Genomic DNA, 23,018 nt, shown 5'->3' with positions numbered 1-23,018 from the left:
CATAAATCTATCAGTCAGTGAGTCTCTGAAGCAGTAACTTCATGTTTTTCCTGATGATACTCAACCAATCATCAAATCCCTGCTTGTTTTTGGAGCTTTTTGCCTTCTGTCATTTGGTCTTCAACAAACTTGTGATCAGAATCAGTTCCAGTTTATACATGGATTTTCATATACAAGGAATTTACCTTGGTGTTAAAAATGAACATTTACTATTTTTTAAAAAAAGATAAAAAGCAAGTACTGTAAGTCAAGAAGAGGTGGTATTATGTTTTTTTTGTTTTTTCCTCTCCTTTATTAAGTTATATATCTTTTTTGTGCATGTACTAGGTTTGCAAAGTGAGAAAGCCCAAAGTCCAGCCCAAAGGGAGTTCCCATCTCCCACAGAAAACTCTGCTCTGAACTGCCTAAAAACAGCTCGTTTGTAGTCTAGCCTTTACTTCCCTTTCTTGTGATGTCACAAGTAAATATGTGTCATAATGCTCGCTGGGGGACTAGACCGACACGCCCTCAAAAACACCGGTGGAAAAACACTGAGCTAAAGTTAAAGCTTTATGGATGAAAGATACTTTTGTTACAGATTATTAACTCACCACTCTGAAACTCTTGCTCCAGTCCATGTTGCCAAGCCGGTCGGCAACATGTAGCCTACAGCTGAATCGAAGCTGTTTACCGTCTTTTCGCTGACCTGCCTTTCTCTGCTTCTGATTGGCTAGTAGTCCTTAACTAGGAACTGCGCATGTGCAACTCCCAACAAAGATCATTTAGAGACAAGATGCATCACTCCATAGCTAAAACGAAGCTTTCAACACAGGGTGAAAATAGGAGCTGCAGCAATGTGCAGTATGACAAAAAATATGGTGTTTTTTGAAAGTTAAAACATGTAAACCTGTTCTGGTACAACCCCTACATACGATTTTGAACCTGAAAAGGAGCATAATACCACCTCTTAAAAAAATATCAGTTTTCAGTTTCAGCTGTCCTTGCAGGAGCTAGTCTTGCAGGTGTCTACTAAAATCACAGAACATGATTCCTTAAACAAAATCAGTACACAAGGTGTATTAAAGTGTACCAATAATACATCTATTTACTCTGCATTACAAAATAACAACTGTCACTCAAACTGATTTTAAACTTCTCAGTGTGCAAACTTTTAAAATCGATTAAAATCTAACGGCAGTCGACATGATTTTCCATCTGTAAGTATCTATGGCGCATAGGGGATACTTCATTTTGCTCCTGAAATCATTGTAGAACGCCGCCTGGCTCTGCCATCCCTACACATACTGAGTAATCTCAGTCCCGGCTGTTCTCATCTGATGGTGGAACGAGCTACCACATGCCATCAGAGCAGGGGCGTCCCTCTCTAACTTCAAGAAGCTCTTGAAAACTCTTCCAAGAACACTTTCTCTTGTAACACCTCTAACTCCTGACCTCTAACATGCGCTTCCTGTGCTCTTCTTCTTCTATCCCCTTGCAATTATCTTGTACTGATTGCACTTTTTGATAACTCTTCTTTCCCTAGGTATTTACCCCCTTGATGCGATATGTGCTATTGGCTCTTACTAGCATTTATTAATGCTCTTACTAGTATGTATTGTCAGTTGTAGTTCTCGTGCTATATTTGATGCTTTCTTGATGCTTGAATATTGTTCCTCAAATGTAAGTCGCTTTGTATAAAAGCGTCTGCCAAATGTTAATGTAAATGTGGATGAGATCATCGGTTAAAGGTTTAAGATTTAAATGTCTGTCGAACACCTATTTCCCTGATGATTAATTGCAACATAAATGAAGATGCCAGTGCAGTTCTCTGATTGAAATACTACTGACTTCTGCTTTCTCTTGTGGTTTACTTGTAAAATGTAAAAGCCTAATTAGCAGAGTGACCTAATGCTTTGAAAGGATATTTCCAAAAAAGGTCGCAGCTTCAATCTGGATGCCACAATGAGTGAATGGCCATCATTGTGCATCCTGTCAGAATGACTTTGGAGACAAAGCTGAGTACGAACCTGAACATGTTGTTCTCTCTGCTCAGAATGACACTGTAACCACAGGGATTGCTGCTTGGACAAACATTAAAGGACAGAGTCACAATTTTCCAAGTCTTAAAAGAATAGACAGATGCCCCTACGTACATTGAAACAGGTTTTGCTCTGTGTAATCATCCCTAGCCATTAATTCACTCCTGAGTTAAGTGGTTGGGGGGAAATACAGTCTTATCTGAAATTAATATGAGTCTTCAGCAGTCTGAGTTAATCATAATAGTTAAAGATCAAGTGCAGATCTTCCAAAGTTACAGTCTTTTATAAAGAATTCTCCCTCTTTCTGTTTCAGTTTTTCTTTCTTGAGCTTCAGTGGAGGTAACATAAAGAGCCAATTTTGCTTTAAAAATGGCGTAACTTTGTAAATTCACCACCTGATTTGTCTAAATCAGACTTTTGAAGCCTAATATTCAATTCAGATAAAATGTATTTTCAGATAAAATGTATTTTTACACAGTTCAAGAACTGGGTTTTGTCCCTACAAAACCCCCATCACTTTACTTTAGGAAAATATCTTTAAATTTTCAGTATGGCTGTAAAAACAGTCCCGATGTTCATATGGGAAGCTGGTGTGAAGATGGACTTGAATAATTGTCTGCATCTGTATTTTGTCTGCATACTCACTGCTGTGTTGGTGTCAGGCTATGTGAAAGTCAGGAACATGGGAAATTCAATTCAGACATTTTGCATTTTGGTGTTTTGTTTATGAAATGTCTCTGGCTATATTAACCAGAGGTATATTTTTTCTTTTCACCTGTCTGTCTGCCCTTTTTTCTTACCATTCATTCTTTCCATCTTCAGCTGATTTGAAAACATCCCCAAATCTGGAGATACAAGGTAAAGTTAAGCTCTACTCTTCTTTACATGTTGTACATTTTTACTGGTTTTACTTATTTATTTTATTTGCACACACAAAAAAAACCCACTTCAAGTATTTAGCGTGAAACTTAATTCTTCTGATTACAATAGATATAAACTAGTTTCCACATCTGCTACTCAGAAAAAAAAAAAAGATTTATTACTGGTTTTGTCTTCACTGAGGCTGAGGAAGCGATCTGAGCGGCGGCAGCAGACCTCAGACCAGCTCTGAGTCTCTGTCGTTGCAAAGAGAAGGGAAGATAAGCTGTGGAGGTGACGGGCTCCTCAACGCCTCAGCAGAAAAATCTGACAGAGCCAGAGACAGCACAAAGGCCCAGGTGACACGTACAGAGTGGCAGCTAAGTTAGCTGTGTGTGTGTGGTTTATAGGAGTGGATGTGTGCGTGTGCATAATGACGTAACTGAGATACTTTGGACAGATGAACTTCCAAACAACATGAAGAGAGTCAGAGGTCGGGACTAACATCACGGCAAGAATACCATTGAACTTCAATTAAAAGCCTAGTCTCAATTAGACGCCTGGTCTGGTTTATGTAGACGTTCTCTGGATGTATAAATCCTCTTAAAGCCCGCTAGGTAACTCGCTTGAGCCAGCTCTAAGCTGCTTAGATAAATGTTAAAACAAATAAAAGCCTGGGCTATTAATTGAAGTTTTACGGTAGGTAAATTGACTAGATTGATTAAGAAAATGAAAGAATGATGAAATTATTTTTACGACGGGTGAGTGTCCTTTTTCATCAACACTCTGCGGGATTTGTGGAGGAAATGTCACCAAGGCACCTAAAACAGGCTTAAAAACTTAAAACTTGATTTCATCCTTTAAAGACCATGAGGTACAAGCTCTTTAAAAAAGCTAGCAACTAGGACTTGAATTACTGTTGATGTCCAAAGTACGACCAAGTGCAAAGCCTTAAATGGCCTGGCACCATCGTACCTCAAAACACTCCTGATTCCTTCCTGCCCCAATAAAGCACTGAGCTCTCAAAATGCAGGGCTGCTTGTGGTACCTAATGTAACTAAGGATAGAGTGGGAGCATTTAGTTATCAAGCGCCTCTACTATGGAACCAGGTCCCAATTTGGGTTCGGGATTCAGACAACATCACCACTTTTAAGGCTTGACTTAAGACTTTTCTGTTTAATAAAGCTTTTAGTTAGGGCAGGATTGAGCAAACTTTAAATTATTAAATCGTTTTATCATTTTATTATGTTGATTTTGTTCTGATTGTATTTTGTAAAGTTGATTTGGACCATGTCTTTTAGTGATTTTGCACTTTAAATAAAACTTGACTGACTGGCTATTTTGCATGGTTCTCACTGAGCAGCTGTGTATCAGGTTATTTAATTTATTGGTTGCACAAATAACGTTAGCTCCGAAGTCTTGACTGAAGCTTCACTGTTGCTGCCTTTACCTACAGTTTAATATTGGAGCATTCATTTAGAGCTGCAAACAAACACCTGAGTCATAGTTTCTGGGTACTAAAAGTGAATCCACAACTTCCAGCCAATCAGAACTGAGATTTTTTGGGGGGCTTAATATAAGAAACATTAAAAAATAAAAAATAAAAAACACACCTGAAGAAATTGAGGAGATTATATAGCTGACAAAAGTTTTTTCTTAAAGACATTTATGTCCTCTTTTAACCATGTAGAATTCATTAATATGAAAGACAGTTAAATTGTTCGATAACCTCGTCTAACCTAATGTAACCTTATAAAGTGTCAGCCACTTCAGTATTGACGGTAAGAATTAATGAATAAAATGATGAACGAGTCGGAGGAAAGACAAATGAATCAATAAAAGAAGAAGGGATGGTGGGTGAGTTAATGCATGAACACTGCAGAAGTGTCACTCATTGTAAGACATTAAGTTTTTGATTTTTCAAGAGATTATTTTAAAAAGTAAACAGATCTTTAAATGTCATTCTTTTTTTTAAATGTTACACTTCTCCAAAATTTCCATTCTTGCATTGGGAACTAATAGACAACTGGATGGCTGAATTATGAATGGAAAATCCCACACAGCCCACTTCAGCAGCATCCACCCGGTCTCATTTACCTCTCCTCACCTGGTTTCCTGCCAGTTATCCCTGCATCCTCTCTGCAGAGCTGATTAGAGACCCCTTCCTGTAACAGAGGACAGGACAAGGACAACAAGCTCTCCGTCTGCCAGAAAAGCTCTTAGATTTAGTCGGTTTGGCCGAGGCAGAGGCTGCGGCTCGATGAAGACGGATGGTCTAATCCCGCGAGGAGGAGGTGGGTTAAAAAAAGTGAGGTGGCAGTCACACAGGAATTGTTTTAATGATATCACAAACCGCCCCAGTTTGTAGTTGTGATATGCAAGTCAGCATTGTTTAGTTTTTATTTTATATTCTGCTCACATCAAGCGTGTTTGTTTGACCTCTGGAGCGTTTCTTCCTTTAATTATGGTTTATTTGACCTTGTGAGAGTGAGATTCAAACTCTGTTGCATCAAATAATGACTAAGTGCCACCTTAAAAATTATGTTTTGGTGGTTTTTTTGTCCCCAAGTTAACATCCGTGCAGTTCATTAGGAGTGAGTACATAGTGTAACGTGACCTCTAGAAATTACACCATTGCAAGGAATTGAGAAATAATTATGGTTGTTTACATTTGACAGCTGCAACAGTTTGTTACGCTGTTTCAAAAATCTGGATTGATGCTCATTTTCACACAGTTTCATCTATTTTTCATTAATTGGTGTGAACCTGTCCAGGGTGTACCCCGCCTTTCGCCCGATGGCAGCTGGGATTGGCTCCGGCCCCCCGCGACCCTGTACACAGGATAAGCGGTTGACGATGGATGGATGGATGGTTTGAACACCAGTGATGAAAAATAAAGGCAAAGGGTCACACAGCTCCAGTACACCATGATTTATTCACCTCACCAAACTTTTGTTCAGATAATTTACTGAAGTTACATTTTAACACAATATCACACTATAAATATACTCTAAATACAAAAAAAATGTCAAGTAATGAAAATCCTGTAAGCAAAGTCTCGAGTCCATGTGGCTTCTCATTGAAAGCCCTTGTTCACTTGCAAATTAAGGAATGTGAACCAAAATAATTCCAACACAAAAATACAACAGAACAAACAATTTGATTCGAATTTCTCAAGGAAGACCAGAGGATGTGGTTGCAAGCTCCACAAAGAGATAATAAGTGGATCTTGAACTTCTGTGTTCAGTTACTTTAATGCAGTTTTATTCAGTACATTATGTGTTTCATTAGTTCATGTGTAACCAAATATTCTTAGCTTAAAGGTCCGCTTACTATAGCTTTTTGGAGATTTCAACTGTATCTCATGATCGTCCTCAGCAGATGGAGCTGATTTTTATTTTGTTGTGACAGTTTTGTTGCACACACGGTTTCTAAAAGCCAAGAACGAACTTCCAGGCTCAGTGTGTTGATAGTGTGTCTCCTGGTGCCTCAGCATGTTTTCACTAGAGGGCACCACACAGCAGTGAAAGAGTAAACTCTGTTTTGCTCAGAGAGAAATTTTTTTCTTTTAGCTCAGTCACTGAAAGCACAGTTTTGATCTCCATCTTTTTTTTCTCCTTTCTGTTCTCCAAACTACATTATTCACCTTCTTTCTCTCACACACGCCTGTCCCAGCCCTCTTTTCTCTTAATCCTCGAGGTTGTGAGATCACTGCTTCTTTATTATATGATATAATTAATTATTCAGTATGTCTGACAGCTACATACTGAAGGAGACGTTTGAACAGTCTTGTCAGTTGGTGCAGAAAGAATATTTCTTTTGCTTAAAGTATGCATGGAAATTGATCTCTGCATTTGACTCTAACATATCCATTATGCTCTCCATTCGCTTGAGGCCATGTTCAGACTTTAAGGAGGCCAATTCATATTTTCCCCTTAAATGTGACTCAGATCTGATGTGTTCTAGTTCATCTAATCAATAAAAAGCTGCATATTTTTAGCTATGTTAGCAGTGTGGGTGACAATATGGGTGTGTCAGCTAAGTCAAAATCTTAATTTGCATCATGGTGGCTTTTGCTGCTCAAGCTAACTACCCAGTTTTTCTGCTTTTAGTTCAGGATAACGCTTCCAAAATGCCTCTTCCTGTAAGATGGAGATGTGCGACATGGAGATGCTAAACAAACAGGGTTTGTCGTCCAGGTGGCTCAGCAGGTTTTATCGCCCACTCACATCGTCTGGACTCAAATCTGCTACTTGACCTTTGTGGTGTGTCTTTCTATTTCTTTCTCCCACTTCTACTGTCACATCCACTCTCTAATAAAGAGGAAATGCTATAAATGTCATCAGCCTAAAATGAAATTATTAAAGGTCATCTCCAGAAACAGTTTGAGCCTCTTGGGGCGACTTGGATTTAATCATTTCATGGAAAACGAAAAAGAGAAGAAAAAAACAACACAATATGAAGTTAATAAGTTCATCTCCTACTCTGTGACTGCAGCTTCTTGTTTTAGCTGATCATACAGAATCCTGTCTGTTCTCTCTTACTGCTGCCTGTTCACCTGTTGCCATAGTCCTGCCTGCCTGCTGAACTTTAATAAGCTTGTTTATTAACCGCCACCATTTCACTCTGAGTTTTTGAATGTGGGTTTTAATTCTCCAACGACATAGACTTCTACACAGAAATCGATTTGCTGGAAGTAAATCTTACAAAGATCATTCTGTCATACTGTACTCGTGTTTTTTTATTGGTTTTATTTATGTATTAACTGTCCTGCACCTATTGTCTTGTGATCCTGTCTCTCCTGACACTAGACAGAAACCAAAACCAATATGGCAAATCATGTGTTCTATAATGAAGGATACCACGTACTCTCTCTTAGACAACATTTGAGCTTCAGACAGACAAAAATAAATCAGGATTCTTTAAAAAAAAAAAATAATAATAATTCCAGGTCAGAATTGGTCAGTATTACACAAGTTATTTATACACTTGCAGAGACGATGGAGAATGCTAATGCTAGCGCTGTCATCTTTAATCCTTGTGGTTGACAGGTGTCAATCAGACTCTAAGCAGAACATATCATGTGGTCATTTTCCATAAGAATAGCACTTCTTCTGACCTTTAGTGGTTGTATATAGTATAAGTAATCCAAGTCACTGTATCCACAAGGTTTTGGAAAGGGGCTTTACAGAAAATAAGTGGCCTTCTGACCGTATTCAGGAGTCTTCACAGATATCAAATGGTGTTATGTCATTTGAAGAAACAGAGTATATGACTATGTTTTTATTCAGGAGTCTTCACAGATATCAAATGGTGTTATGTCATTTGAAGAAACAGAGTATATGACTATGTTTTACCAAAATAAATAGCATACACATCACATTTATTGATTATAGAAACTGGGTGTAATTCCAAATTATTATTATGTTTGCAGCCCCACAGAAACCAATTTCATTATCTAGTGTGGCTGATCTGTGTGGACAATTTTGGATTTTGGTGACCTTTATCGCATCATTTCATATCAATAGACTTTCTGACAATGCTGACAGCGAAGGCATTATTGCTTCAATAATGTGCACTAAAATCTAAATACAAAATGTCAGAAAGTCCGGGATTATTAGAGAGTTTTACAAGCAGGTCACTTTCTAGGAAAAAAAACAGGAGCACAGTGTCACAGAATATAAATTAAAATTAAGCTCAGCTGCAGTGGAAATCAACCTGATGAGCAACAAAAGAGAGTAAGAAATGACAGCCTCATTTAAAAGAGGAGCTCTGACTTCATTAGGAAAAGTCATGAAAAAGAACATTTAAAACCAGTAACCAACACGTTTCTACAATCTGAGACGCAGAAAGACAAATATCAGACAGGACAGAGTGAGACTTGAATAACCAACCAGCTGTCTAGCCACAGGGGTTGTCATAGCAGCCAGGTTCCCTATTTTTTGATAAAGCATGGTTGTGGTGGATCATATGAATTATCAGTACAGCAGGAATGAACCTTTGACCAATGACAATGCATTTCTCAAGCTAGCTCTTCCATACACTGCAGGTATGTACACCATTACACCATAACATGCATGTCCACACAAAAGAAACACTTTTATCTTATCCTAGTATTTTTTTTAACTCTTTTGTGTGCTGTTAAGGTTTTATTCAAACTTTCAAACCAACCTTCAGTCACATTTTGTTTCCTAGACGTTTTCCATCTTTGCCCCTGACTGGTGTTGCCTGGCTCAACATGGCGTCACGCCAAATGTCGCACCCTCTGACATTCTGAGACTATATGGAGAGAGCTCAGGTTGAATGCCATATTTATAGGTTAAACTTTAAGTGACCTTGCGCTGACTGATTAAAGAACTGTTTGTTCGTGGGCCCACAGGTTTGGATCTCACAAATAACTAGTGAGATTTAACTCTTGGAGTCAAGTCTGATTTAAAGTATAGATCTGGCAATATTCTTCTTCACTTCAAGAAACCCATGAAAAAAACAAAACCAACGATGAATGCATCCTTCTGACAAGTATTGTTAGCCTGGTATATCTTATTCGTCTTTTCCATAGAGCTCCATTGTGGTCCAAAAACACCAAATGTTTGCTGAAAATAATCCCCAATAAATGTTAAGTAGCATTTTTATTTTTTCATTTTCCTTCACTAGGAACTAATGGGGAGCTGAGAGCCACAGACAGGGAGGTGAAGTCATAACATACTGAAAGACAAACTAACGCGTTATTGACAGTAAGTTAGACTTATGTTTTAATACACAAAGATGAAAAGTTTTGACCTAAAATAAAATAATAAAATATATAATAATAAGAATAAATTACTCTGCAGACAGACTTTGCATATCCACACTACTTTAAATATGTTTAGTAGTTATGTCATTTTAACAGTCACTGACCAATTTGCTTATTTACATTTATTCACTTAGCTGATGCTTTTTATCCAAAGCAACTTACAATTGCTATACATGTTAGAGGTCGCATGCCTCTGGAGCAACTAGAGGTTAAGTGTCTCGCTCAGGGATACATTGGTGTCTCACAGTGGATTCAAACCCAGGTCTCTCATACCAAAGGTATGTGTCTTATCCACTGCACCATCTTATAAAAACTTGAGACTTGTCTCTAATGACTTGGTTTTTTTACTTGGACTCTTGACACTTCTCCCCTCTGTGTTCCACTAAATGAACTGGAGGTGCTGCCTGTAGGTTAAACATTATCCAGACTACATTAAAAATGTGAATGACTACCATGTAAAAACTGGGGTTGCGATAGTACAGTGGATAAGACACTTTGGTGTGGGAGAACTGGGTTTGATTCCCACAGCAACACATCCACCAATGTGTCCATGAGCAAGACACTCCTAGTTGCTCCAGAGGCGTGTGACCTCTGACATAAATAGCAATTGTTAGTTGCTTAATAATAAATCAAGCGTCAGCTAAATGAGTAAATGGAAATGTAAAAATATTTCTCATTAATTTAAAATTCCATGAGGTACTGAGAGTCCACAAATGTAATTGTGGACTTTGGTTGTGTTGTGTTCTGTGTTGGCAAAGGGGCAAACTCTGTGGTCACTGTCTAATACATAATAAAATAAAAACATTTCGACTAAATGCTATGTATCATAGTGAAAATAAATTGTCAAACTCTTCCGTTTGTTTTGGCGCACTCAGCCCGGTCACGTTACCTGATACATTGCTTTACCTAAACTATCAATAATAGACTGGACAGATGTTGCTCCATTGTGTTTGGACAGTGTGTCGACAGATTATAATGGATGTGAGTTATGATCTGTGAAGGAATAGACTTGGACAGTCTCTCTGTGAACGATGCACAAGAGACTCCAGGTAGACAGCTCTCTCAATCAACACACACATTTGTCTTTCTCCTTATTTGGTTGTGGGGACTCATGCCAACTCAACTTTCTGTTGAAATAAAATGAGTGATGCAGTTGTTTTATTAATTAATTTTGTTGATGATTATTTTCCAGGATTCATGTGACAATCTCAAGGTTAAAATAGGCTAAATTTGGTTGTCTTATAACTTTGGGCGGCTTATAGTTACTTAGCCTATAACAGCATTTCACAGACTGTACTTTAATGTGAAGCAGGGCTTAACAGCAAATCATCTTTTGTCTTTAAGTTCACTAAATCAATGCTTACTGGGCTAACTCGCTCAAACTTGGGAGAGTGGGCTTTTGTGTCATGGTTCAAAAGGAGGTACGATATGAATTTTGTCATAATAGTGTATTCTGCAGAGTTCACAGTTGTTCTTTTGTCCAGCATGTACAATGGTTACGTCACTTCAGGACGACTTCTGCATGAGCCCATGTTGGGAAATGATTACGCTGATTATGATTTTAGCTTATTTCAAATGAGCTCTGTACCAGGGGAGCCTTGTGTTTGCTGTAACTGCTCCTTGATTACAGCACAGAGACTGAGTTTCATCAGACACAACCAGCAGGCTTCCAGGTATCACAGAACAAGAAATATGTTCTCCAGTGAAAAATCCACTTTACATCATTTTCACCTCAATCGCTGATAAACTAGTTCTTCCTGAAGAAGTCCACTGATTTGTCCATCAGTGAAAATGCAATGGAAACTGGAAACTGACTTTTCAAAGGTAAAATTCTCTGCTTGTGAAGTAATTGGTTACTTTTCCCTTTCTCTTCCCAGTTTTTTATTCTTATTCCACAGCTGTACTGAACTGTTCTGAATTGTTTGCTAAAAATATCAAATATGGCTACATCGGCTACAGTGGGGTAAAATTATATATATATATGTGGCGGCTTAAAGGTTGAGTGAACCTGCCATGACGTTTCCTCTCCACCTCCCCTCTGTGCATGCTGTGTTTCACGTAGCAGTGGGCTCCACAGCATCACATGACCAACATTATCATTCAGTGAACGTGAGGCCGGATAAGGGTAGTGGGGTGTGGGTTGGGAAGGGGGGGTTGGACTGTTCTGGTTCTGGACTGAGGAGCAGTTAAAAGATAAACTACACTGACAGCATTTGCTGTCATTCATAATCCCTTCAAGTCTCCCTCTTTAAACTGTGTGTGAAGTAATTAATGTACAAAGTGGTGTTTGTGTCATTAATAGCTTTTATTTCTTAATCAATGGCACTAAAATGAATTTGGTGCATGTTGTAGCTAAATGGAGAGTTGACAGAAACGACCTGAAAACAATGCAGCTACTGTGATGGATGTGTGTTGTGGAATTTAATAATACATTAATTAAGTAAAGCAAGACTGTCTGTTAGTCAAGACAAACAGGGCAGTTATGCCAATATTCATTAAATAATACTTTATTTATATATACAATTTTAACACTTTTAACACTTTTAACACTTTATATATAGGTATGTATGTATATATGTATTTAAGTATATAAGAAATGTGCAGATCAAGATCAGCAGATTTAATTTTCTTCATCCTCAAATTTTGATTTTAATTTCCTTTTAAACTCAAGTACTGGTTGGGTTATAATAGACAGGTAGGCTAGACAGATGGATGTAATCTGTGAATATTACAGATATTTATTTATTATTATTTATTGACCGTAACATGATTTTATGCCTGTCGTCTTGCTGTTGTAATGACACATGTACATTTTTTTTTCACTATGATTAAGCCTATTTAAAATCAGTTTTTGATTTCCTGAGAAGCACATTTACTCAAAATATTATTGATATTGTCCTTTTGTAAATGCACCGGTGACTCCCAAAGTAAAAGTATCAGTAGGTCTATGCGACTTTTGTTGAATAACAGCTATTATAGCCACAACTGACACTTAATGGTAAATAGTAGGGTAAAACCAGCACGGATAGAGAACTCTCATAAAGTCAGCAAACTTAATGTCACTTAACTCAATGTCACCAATGTCACAGCAATATCTATAAGGTTTGTTAGTATCAGCTGACATAAGCTGTCGGTAAACTAACGTGCACTTTATTGCTTACCAATTAAACATTTCACTTGCAAGATGAATGTGTTATTTCTTTATTCAAAATGTAAAACATCACCTACGTTGATATTATGGGGAAATCTGAAAAAATCACCACCTAGTTCTGTTGGTAGGTTACTCAGCCTAGCAATCACATCGTTTAGTAGGAACTATTTTGCTTGGCGGAAGATTATCTTTAATTGAACATATAGGGCTTTAAATATCACATCCTGTCGAATTAAAATAAACTGAAGTCCCTCAGAATGGTTTGGTCTTTTTGCATCACCCCTCAGATGGTATAAAAAGAAATGTTAAACCTCTTGACTCCTGGTTAAAATAAACTTTTTTGACAGCCATCTGCACGCGACCCTGCCATTCCGACGTGGGGGCGTGGCCGGCGGAGCGCGGCGTGGATATAAATTGAAGTGTCCTCACCTCAGCTCGTCCCCGCTCTCACTTCTTCCCCGGAGGACAGGCAGACTGAGGTGCATTCACAAACGGTAACGGTACATTTGAACGTCTTCTCGTTTTGAGTTTGACTGAGTGCAAAGAAAGAATTGTGAAAGAAAAAGCATCTAATTGATCTGCATGCTGCTTTTTAAAATGTTTGTCTAGTATTTCTGCAGTTCTCATTGTTGCAGCTTCAGTGTATTGGTGTCTTAATCTACTTCTTTTTTTTTTTTTTTTCCATTCCAGTGAGAAGTAGATCAGATCAGACAAAATGGTGAAGATTGGAATCAACGGGTGAGTTGATGGGGATATTTTTAACTTTTTAAACTTCTAAGTGACTAAAATCTTTTTTCATTTTGTATAGTGTAATATATGGACTTTCCCTTCTATTAAGCATATCTGTAAGCAGAAGTTGTGCAAACAAATTGTGGACTTTATTAATAAAACTCTCAAATAAAGAAGGCAGAACACAAACTTCTAGAAGTGGCCTGCAACTTGAAACAATAGAGAAAATGAATCTCACTTGGTGTCAATGATCTTCTAGACCGCAGCTACCAAAAAGCTCAGTCAGCTGCATCTGAAATCCTTGTTCACCCTCTTGTTCCATGTCTGATTTTGGGGCATCCTGTGGCTCATTAAATGGGCATTAGAGGTGTCAGAGTGGAAAGGTACCAGCAGATAGACAAACCCTCATCTACCTTTTAACATTCTTCTCGTTGTTGGGAGTGTAACGGTGTTCTAGCCTCAAGACCCTGTTCCTGTGACCCTCAAAATATTATGAGGTTGGATTTTAATGACTTCACGTCAAAACAAAAGCACAATAGTCTGAAAGAGGAAATGAGGAGATATGACTTTTCTCTGATGATGGAAATGAGAGATTTTATGCTTTGGGGATGTGACCGAGACCCAAAAGAACATTTCCTGGACATAAGTGCTCGTTGAGACATAACTTCATTGAGAGATCAATAAACATTACATTAAAACTGAAATGATTGCTCTCTGGGGTTTTGGAGTAGTTGTTTGCCAAAACAAGCAACTTGAAGATGTCACCATGGGTTGCTTTGGATAAAAGTATCAGCCCAATTAATGTTACAGTAAAAAAAATACTTGAATATAAACTATCTGCCAATCTTGTCCAGCCTTCCTTAAAATTAAGGCATCTTGGTTTCTACAAAAAGGAATAGGTCTATAGACAGGAGCCGTCTATTCTCTGGTTATTTATAGTCCAGTGGCGCTGTCACGGTTGGCGTCTCTTCTTCCACACCCTTCAGAGCCCTCCAATCCTCTCTGTGTCTCTGCTCTCCTCAGCTGTCACATTCCTTTTATTCTCCCCTCATCTATTTTTAACCCTCTAACCTTTCCGCTGAAGTTCAGTGATCATCTGGCCGGCGGTTTGTGGACGCCGCTCATACTTGGAGATCACCGGTGAAACATTGTCCTCCTCTGTGAAGCAGCTGCTGTCGAGCTGCATGGAGATTTAGCTCCTTGATCCTGGCGTCGTATCAACACTGGGCCTCAGAAACAGAAGATGGGCCCTTGTCCATTTTGGCCTTCAGGCTGCTTTGGTCGCTTCCCAAAACTAACTGAGGAAAACTGCACTGTCCGCTGGCACTGTCCCACATGTCTATTCATCCTGTGATCTCTTTACAGAAAGAATAAGCTGAACTGGTCCTCAGCCTCTGGACCTATCTCTGTGGGATTTGCATGGTCTTCTAGTAATTTCATAGGGTTTCCTCCCATTGCAAAGACATGCAAGTTTGTTCTTAGCAATGCTGCTGCTCTTAAACAAGACAGAACAGTAGTTGATCTGTGGCACTGCACTGTAGCAATCTACTGCTCCTCAATGGTAAGGGTTTGAGTACAGAGGAAGGGTTTCCAATGGGAATTCATAAAAGTAAAGTCCTGTAGTCTAACAGGTCTAACAGCATTGTGCCAGTGGTTTGCCAGATTTAGATAATTTATTGCCCTCCGTTAGAGGAAATTTGTGTTCAAATTTACAGGGAATACAGTCAGAACATGGGTCAATTGAGTGTCTCTCCAGTAATTCTTTAACGTTCCTAAATCTTGTCACTGAGTGCAAATCTCTCCCCAGACAATTCTCCAAACCCAAAAAACATGAATACTGTTTCTCCAGTTTTGACTCTAAAGGAAGATGTCGGTCAGGTCTAAATGATTCTAATAAAACTTAAGAGCTCTGATTTCACTGTGTACCTGTCTTTCGTAATTTGGATCACTTTGGCACAAATCTCTGTACATATTTGTGCTTTATCTCATTAATTTCAACTGAAGCCTTTTACAGCAAACTAATTCAATTGGGTGTATCCTGTCTTGGTGCGGACTTGAGAGTTCCCCCTCCAACTTTCCCCTGCAAACATGCACAGTCGAGCTGTGGATAAAAGGATCTGCTGTGTTTGGAAATGGATAAGTCATTGTTCAAGCAGTTTGCCCTCACCATGTTTATTGTAGACCAGACTACAAACTGCAGCATAGCCCTCAGACTGTTTTCAGTTTGCTTGCTCAGTCATCAAATCTAGACACCACAACCTCTTTCAGAACTGAGTGCAAGGCAGTTTGATTGGATGGGAGGCTAATGTGACGGTACCCCATGCTGTTTCCTACATATCAATATATCAGCCTTATGACAGCATCCGTAAGAATTCAATGAAATGTTCCTAAAAGGGATGACTATGAACATGCTCTCTTTATGTGAACAAAGACCCAGTATTAACTTTGATGAACAGCCAATGTTTAAAGTATTTGTAGCAGTGACCTTCCACTTAATGACAACCTTGTTATCAAAAGCTTTTAACTTCCTGGTGCCCCTTGACCTTTCTTTACATAGACAGGCTTTTTTTTTTTCTCTTAATATTAGCATGCAGACTGTGTGATTGTCTGTCAGTGTGTGTTCTCATGGGACAATTTGAAACTCAACCCTAAGTATGTAATGTGACTCCTGAGTGCTGGAGATAAGCGAAGTTACACACCAGGACTCAATCAGTGCTGAACATGTAGAGCACTAATTTTTATACCACACTGTGGCAACTTGTCTCCAACTCAAATTATTTATCCTCATACTCAGTCTTAGCCAATTGACATTCTCAGGCCTCTAAAGCATATATGCTTCCCTTTTACTTTAAGGGTCTCAATCTTTGACTTGACTTTGCAAAGCACTGTAACTCAGCAACATAAAGCTGATGCATCTGCTCATTGCAAACCACAGGGCACCAAACTAACTGCTTTAACCTACTCTAGTTTTCATTATACATGTGTATCTTGTGGCAAATCATGTCTGGGATATTTATGCTGTTCTGGGAGTAAAGTTGCAGGTCCATAATTTCTTGAATAAAGGCAGTTATGGAGGACTTATTTGCACATATATGGTTTTGATGGCTCAAACTGCCTGGGTCAGTGCATATATTCAAAGTGTTTTCTGGGTGACTGCAGCAGCCTCATCTGTGCACTGAAAGGTTAAACAGAAGGTTCATGTAAGCATGATTTCTGTACAGATAAACTGTGCGCACAAACTTATTTCTGCAGCTAAACTTTATGTGGCAACTCTGCTCTGTACTTCTGACCAAACTTATTTATTGGAAGATCTCATGAAACAAGCAGGAACAGATTGGGTTTTCCAGTCAGTAGTAAAGAAGCAAAACCAAATCACCCCTTTTGGATCATGTCCTCACCAAAGAGGTCTGAATTTTAACACGTCATTAACTGTCAGGTGGAGGATATATTTACTGAGACTTGAGACATGTTGGCTCCCTGTCATTTCTTCCCTTATCACATGCCTTCAGCTACAGCAACTAATTGCGCTTTCTCAAGCGCTCATATTTTCTCAAGACATCAAGCAGTGCCGTTTATCCCACACTAGTTTAGATTTAGGAGTGAACATGGGTGAACAGTTCTCTTGCAGTACATTTTGACTTTCCTGTGGTTGATGGGAACTTTTTCACTAGTAAATCTATTTCTGTGAGGTAACAGCTGCTTCCTCATCTTAAATTAAAATGAAGGCAATGTATGCAATTTCTTGTCTCACTCATCAGAACCCTACTGTTGGTGGGTTTTTTTTATTTTTCCCGTGCTGGATGAAATATCATTGAAGTAGTTATGTCAAATTTAAAAATCTGCTCTTCGTTTGTTCCCCTCTCCACTTTCAGGCCCCTCACTGTTTGACCTGCTGTGACGGCAGCCGTATTAGGCATAAACAGGCTTATGACTGGCAGTGCCAACTATTATCTTCAGTCAAGGTTGGCAGGCCTTGTATGGCCCCGCTGTCCTCTGCTGTGACTCCATCTTAGTTTTGGTTTCAGTGCCACCTGCTGGTCAGAAGGAAAATGTGGTGCAAGGTGGATGAAGCAGTATACGGTGTGGTCTTATATATTTTAAGAGTCAGTTTTGACAAGTCAAGGGTTTTGAGCCAGAAGGACCCAAGGTTTTTCTTCCCGCCACTGCAGACATCTTTGCCCTGAAATTTTATATTTGCTGCCTTAAGTATATCTAAAAGAGTAATGGGTTTCATCCCTAGAGAAACTCTAAAGCTTGTGTATCCATGTCTGGTTGTTTGAATTTTCTAAACTGTCTTTATACTCTGCCCCTGCTGCGACCATGTTGAGTTTTGCTTCTCCATGCTTTTCAGCTTCGGACGTATCGGCCGTCTGGTAACCCGTGCCGCTGCCTCCGGAGGCAAGGTCGAGGTGGTGGCCATCAATGACCCCTTCATCGATCTGGACTACATGGTGAGAGGACTAGCTGTAGTTCACTTTTTTTGAGACTCTTCCAGTTATTGATCATTTTGTAAATGGGTCTCAAAGCTTTTCATTGTAGGTAAAATGTTGACAGTGTTTAACCACTATAGCTAAATATGGGCAAACATAATCTAGTGAGCTAATGGCTAATCCTAAAAGACGCAAGTTTAGTAGGATTAGTCAGCAAATACTACTTTGGGATACAAGTAGCAAAATTTGGGTGGAGAAGAGGTGTAGGCAGAACAGTGAATGTTTGGATACCTACCTGAGGAGACTTGACACTACATGGTGCAGCTACACAAGGAGTTGAATTGATTAAAGACTCTGTTCATTGATTTCTTTTATTCAAATGGGTATCTTCCTATAAGATGCAGGTATCGATACTTCTGGTTTTGTGTTTTAGTTTAAGAATGTCCTTATCTTCCCTCCTGCAGGTCTACATGTTCAAGTATGACTCCACTCATGGTGTGTGGAAGCACGGAGAGGTGAAAGCAGAGGGTGGCAAGCTGGTCATCGGCAACATGCACATCACGGTCTTCCATGAGTAAGTATGCTTTTAGACTTACATCTTTAACACAGAATTTTTGAGCAGTTTTACACTCAATGTGTATGCAGCACAGTCCAGATGCAGTCTAACCTCTCCTATGTGAAAACGTACAGGAGGGACCCCGCCAACATCAAGTGGGGCGATGCTGGAGTTGACTACGTCGTGGAGTCCACCGGTGTGTTCACCACCATCGAGAAAGCCTCTGTAAGTTTACTGCTCCCAGGATAATTTACTGGAAGATGATTTTTATAAGAATGATCAATCTTTACAATGTATGAAACATAAGAGGATTATACTTTTCAACTGTTTATAAGTCAGTAAAGAGACAAACGTGTTTGGTGTTTTTTGTAAAATGCAGAAGAATAAAGGGAAAGTAGTGTACAGTGTCTTATTCTTACACATGAAGGGAGCTACAAATGACTATTGTATGGTTATGATGTACTGGAAACCTACATTTCAGTCTTCGTGTAAAGAGCATAAATATCAAATTTGTCGTTTTGTGACCTTTGACCTCTTGTGTACCTGTAGGCTCACCTGAAGGGCGGCGCAAAGAGGGTGGTTATCTCTGCTCCCAGCGCTGACGCTCCCATGTTCGTCATGGGCGTCAACCACGAAAAGTATGACAACTCCATGAAGGTTGTCAGGTGAGTTAAGTTATCAGTACAGATGGTTAAAACAAGTTAGTTCTACAGATGGTGTGTTAAGTGGCTGTTTTAACCCGTTTAAGTTTGGGGTTTTTTTTTTAAGATGACTTTTTAGTCATTCGTCAGTTGTAGCTGACAAGGACCTTAAATTGGACAAATTCATAACTTAAAGTGTCTGGAGTGATGTCACCTGGTCCTCCTGTGACGCAGCATCTCAAGGACAGATGTGAACATCCGGATGCTTAAGTCCATCTGACAAAACAAATGTCAAACCAAGATAATCTCAAAGAGTGTCTGTGCACTTCTGTTGTCAGTAGTACATAAACTTCACCATTTGTAACATGTATTCCCTGTCTTGTCTCCATAGCAACGCTTCCTGCACAACAAATTGCCTAGCTCCCCTCGCCAAGGTCATTAACGATAACTTCGGCATCGTTGAGGGTCTTATGGTAAAGAACTAACATTTCATTGATTAAAATTACACACTGCAATCACACTGCTACTTCAACTTCTGACACCTGTTAAAGGGCATTTAAGGAAGGGAGCCGGAAACTTTACTTTTTAGTCAACTGGTTACTCGTTATGAACTTTATTTACAATCTTAAAGAATTTTCAGATTTTATTTATCATATTAACAGTTGAGAATTGCAAGTGGTCAGGGCCCAAAGTGATGCTTACTTGGTCTGACAAGCCAAAAACCCAAATACTCAATATGAAACAGAAAATCAAATGACTGCATTTATAAAGCTGACACTGGCAATTGTCTAGTATTTAAATATTAACAATGTGGTTAAATATCCAAACCAAACCAAAATGATCAGACCAGCTACCTTCCACAGCCAAAATCCCTGACTTGATGGTTTGGTGTATAACCGACCAGCTTTCTGAATATTTTCTAGTGTTTAGAGCAGCTGTGTAAAGTTTTTAATCAAACAGTTAACAGTCTAATCTTATTCAACACATAAATCCTGAATCTGAGTCTTCTAATGCTACCTTCTGCTCATGCTTTCAGAGCACAGTTCACGCCATCACCGCCACACAGAAGACCGTTGATGGTCCCTCTGGTAAGTTGTGGAGGGACGGACGTGGTGCCTCCCAGAACATCATCCCTGCCTCCACCGGAGCAGCCAAAGCTGTGGGCAAGGTTGTCCCCGAGCTGAACGGGTATGACTTCACTTTCACTTGATTAGGTTTGAGCAGAGTGACCTGAGTAAGCACCATAGACTGTAAGCGCACAATCATTCAGCCAGAGGACCCTGGTTTAAGATGCTCATTCCCTACCAATCGTGTGTCCTTGCATCAATCTTTTGATGAAAAGACATTTTATCCTGTCAGAACTTTGAAGTAAAACATTTCACTATGAGGATGTGCATCATGAATTTGTGTTCACTACAGGATCTAATAAAATGTGGCCGTGTGTTCTCGACACACTAGCAATGTGTCATACAAGTAGACAGTTGAGTACCTGCAAATATCTCAAACATCGGGACAAACTCAAAGTTTAATGGTGCTGTTCTGTCTTTGAGCTTGAGACAAAGATCACTTCCCTGTGGGGCTCCGTCTCAGACAATTTATGGGAATAAAACACAACTAAAATCATATGTAACTAATTTTTTTTACTTTGTCTGACTCTTTACTGTCTCGTTCTTACAGTAAACTGACTGGTATGGCTTTCCGTGTCCCCACCCCCAATGTCTCCGTCGTTGATCTGACTGTCCGTTTGGAGAAGCCTGTAAGTGTCTTACTTTTAAAATATAACATGAAGCTTTATTATTGGTCACAACTGTTTAACCAGGTGATGGCTTTACTTTGGAACAAATACAGCTGATAATCCCCCCCCCTTAACTAGTTTTGAGTGTAAATTTGGGGTCAAAGGGAAGAGTCTTATGACCTTCCACAGATCTCATTCAGAACGATCTATTTTGAGACATAATTCTGTTATTTAGACTTGGAGATGCTACCAGACTCTCACTTATTATAATAAACCCTTAAATCAAGCTGTCATTTTGAAGCCAAGCCCTCAGTTGCTGGTCTACTTTGTAAATTCATGAGTTAGTAAAATGTCTGTCTTCAGGCCAAGTACGACGACATCAAGAAGGTTGTCAAGGCCGCTGCTGAGGGACCCATGAAGGGAATTCTGGGATACACAGAGGACCAGGTACAGAAAACATCACTCATTTCTGTGTGAAGCCATACATGGGCCACTAGATGGCAGCACATTTACAATACAATAACATGGCAGATCACAGAACTCCATTTATTTAGCCTCTTGTTTGTGGCAATAAACTAACGCAGTATCATTTAGCTGGAAAAATAAACTGTATTTAAAAGGACAATTTTTAATTCTGCAGATATTTGTATTAGTACTCAAAGAAAACCCTGTGTTGCATGGCCTGGGTAACGGCCCACAGCATCAAAAATGACAGCATTGTTCCAGTTTCTCAGAGCATACAGCTCTATAGCCAATGTACCTCTACATGTGTAAACAGTTTTGCTCGCCTCTTTCTACTCAGGTTGTGTCCACAGACTTCAACAGTGACCCTCACTCCTCCATCTTTGACGCCGGTGCCGGCATCGCTCTCAACGACCACTTTGTCAAGCTGGTTTCATGGTTGGTTAACAGCGTAGCAGCACAGCGTATCATTAATGTGTTTGAACCAGTGTAACTTCAGAATAAATCATTTAACATCAGCTGAGCAAAGCTGATATCAAACATTTTCATTAAATCTCACTTTGCTGTGCACTTTCCATTAGAACTATTCTTAAAACATGTGTCTTTCAGCATGTAACCATCAAAGGCTACATGCCATACTAGAACTACATATTGACTGGAAATCCTTCAATTCAGAAATTTTTAAGCCTTTTTCTTGATCTCCAGATCACATTGACCTCATGGGAGTTGTTTTCCATTCATGAATACCACACTTCCCGCGTATATCTTGCTCAGTAATTATAACCTCCAATCTCTTGTTCACTGTCTGCAGGTACGACAACGAGTTTGGCTACAGCAACCGTGTGTGCGACCTGGTCCAGCACATGTTCACCAAGGAGTAAAGTCCTTTCACAACTCATTGTTCCTTGCCATGATTCCCTCTCCACCTGTAACTGGATGCTGTGCCATCAGTTTCCAGGAACAAACTCTTCAATGATAAACATGTAGCTGATACCTTTTTTATATGATAACATCACCTCTGTTCTGTGAGGACTGCAGTAAGCGTCGTTTGTAGAAGTGATTTTCCATTACTGTACTGAATGGTCTTGTTGCACAAAACATGATGATAAAGTCCTCAATTTGTGGAAAGACTGGCTATCTTTTATAATGTAAATTGTAATCGGTGCACACATGGTACCTCTGGTCTTCAACTTCTCTCTTTTTTTTTTTTTTAAATGGGTTCAGATGAAACTCTGCCTTAAGTGGTTACCTTATACTGCTAACCTTAGCCTTAAAATATCATGGATGACAAAGTCAGGGGGAAAAACTAACATAGCATACATTAACACTGGCACAAGATTTGACTTTAGCACTCTTATGAAAGGATAAATTATTCTTTCAAAAAAATTCCCTCAATTTTGGATTTGAAGAGTGCCATCACTCCTAAATTAAACTTTGTCATTTGTCTGCATTTAGATAAATGTTTAAACAGTAAGCTGAACATTTCTATTTTAGATCTGTCCAGACAAGTGACATTGGGTTTGGTGCGGAATATGAAGTTTTTTTTATTTATTTTTTTTGGGGGGGGGGGGGGGGGGTAACATGAGAATTTGTCAAAAATTGGATTGAAACCCAGAGAGAAAGGGAGGAAAGGGTCAATAGGGG

General features: G+C 39.2%; 1 protein-coding gene across 2 annotated transcripts; it reads left to right on the top strand.

Moving 5' to 3' along the window:
• Window positions 1–13,205: 13,205 nt before the first annotated feature.
• On the top strand, window positions 13,206–22,502 carry LOC123976512 (glyceraldehyde-3-phosphate dehydrogenase-like). 2 transcript variants are annotated; one of them, XM_046058751.1, is made up of 12 exons: window positions 13,206–13,315; window positions 13,512–13,559; window positions 17,902–18,001; window positions 18,445–18,554; window positions 18,671–18,761; window positions 19,086–19,201; window positions 19,569–19,650; window positions 20,214–20,365; window positions 20,855–20,933; window positions 21,276–21,359; window positions 21,715–21,812; window positions 22,186–22,502. In XM_046058751.1, exons 2-12 carry the CDS (start codon window positions 13,537–13,539, stop codon window positions 22,253–22,255), a joined length of 1,005 nt encoding a protein of 334 aa, XP_045914707.1. In that variant the 5' UTR covers window positions 13,206–13,315; window positions 13,512–13,536; the 3' UTR covers window positions 22,256–22,502. The 2 variants fall into 2 exon arrangements, with proteins under 2 accessions (XP_045914707.1, XP_045914708.1); XM_046058752.1 differs by having other exon boundaries at window positions 13,286–13,321.
• The last annotated feature ends 516 nt before the right edge of the window (window positions 22,503–23,018 follow it).

The sequence above is a fragment of the Micropterus dolomieu genome, linkage group LG09, assembly GCF_021292245.1.
Source record: "Micropterus dolomieu isolate WLL.071019.BEF.003 ecotype Adirondacks linkage group LG09, ASM2129224v1, whole genome shotgun sequence".
NCBI lineage: Eukaryota > Metazoa > Chordata > Actinopteri > Centrarchiformes > Centrarchidae > Micropterus > Micropterus dolomieu.
This window is presented reverse-complemented; position numbering and strand designations above follow the sequence as displayed.

Bases quoted from the DNA above. Each gene is read 5' to 3' on its own strand.
- LOC123976512 (XM_046058751.1), top strand. From the start codon at position 13,537: ATGGTGAAGATTGGAATCAACGG. The intron at 18,002-18,444 runs GTGAGAGGACTA...TCCCTCCTGCAG, and splicing joins TCATCGATCTGGACTACATG to GTCTACATGTTCAAGTATGA. The intron at 20,366-20,854 runs GTATGACTTCAC...TCGTTCTTACAG, and splicing joins GTTGTCCCCGAGCTGAACGG to TAAACTGACTGGTATGGCTT.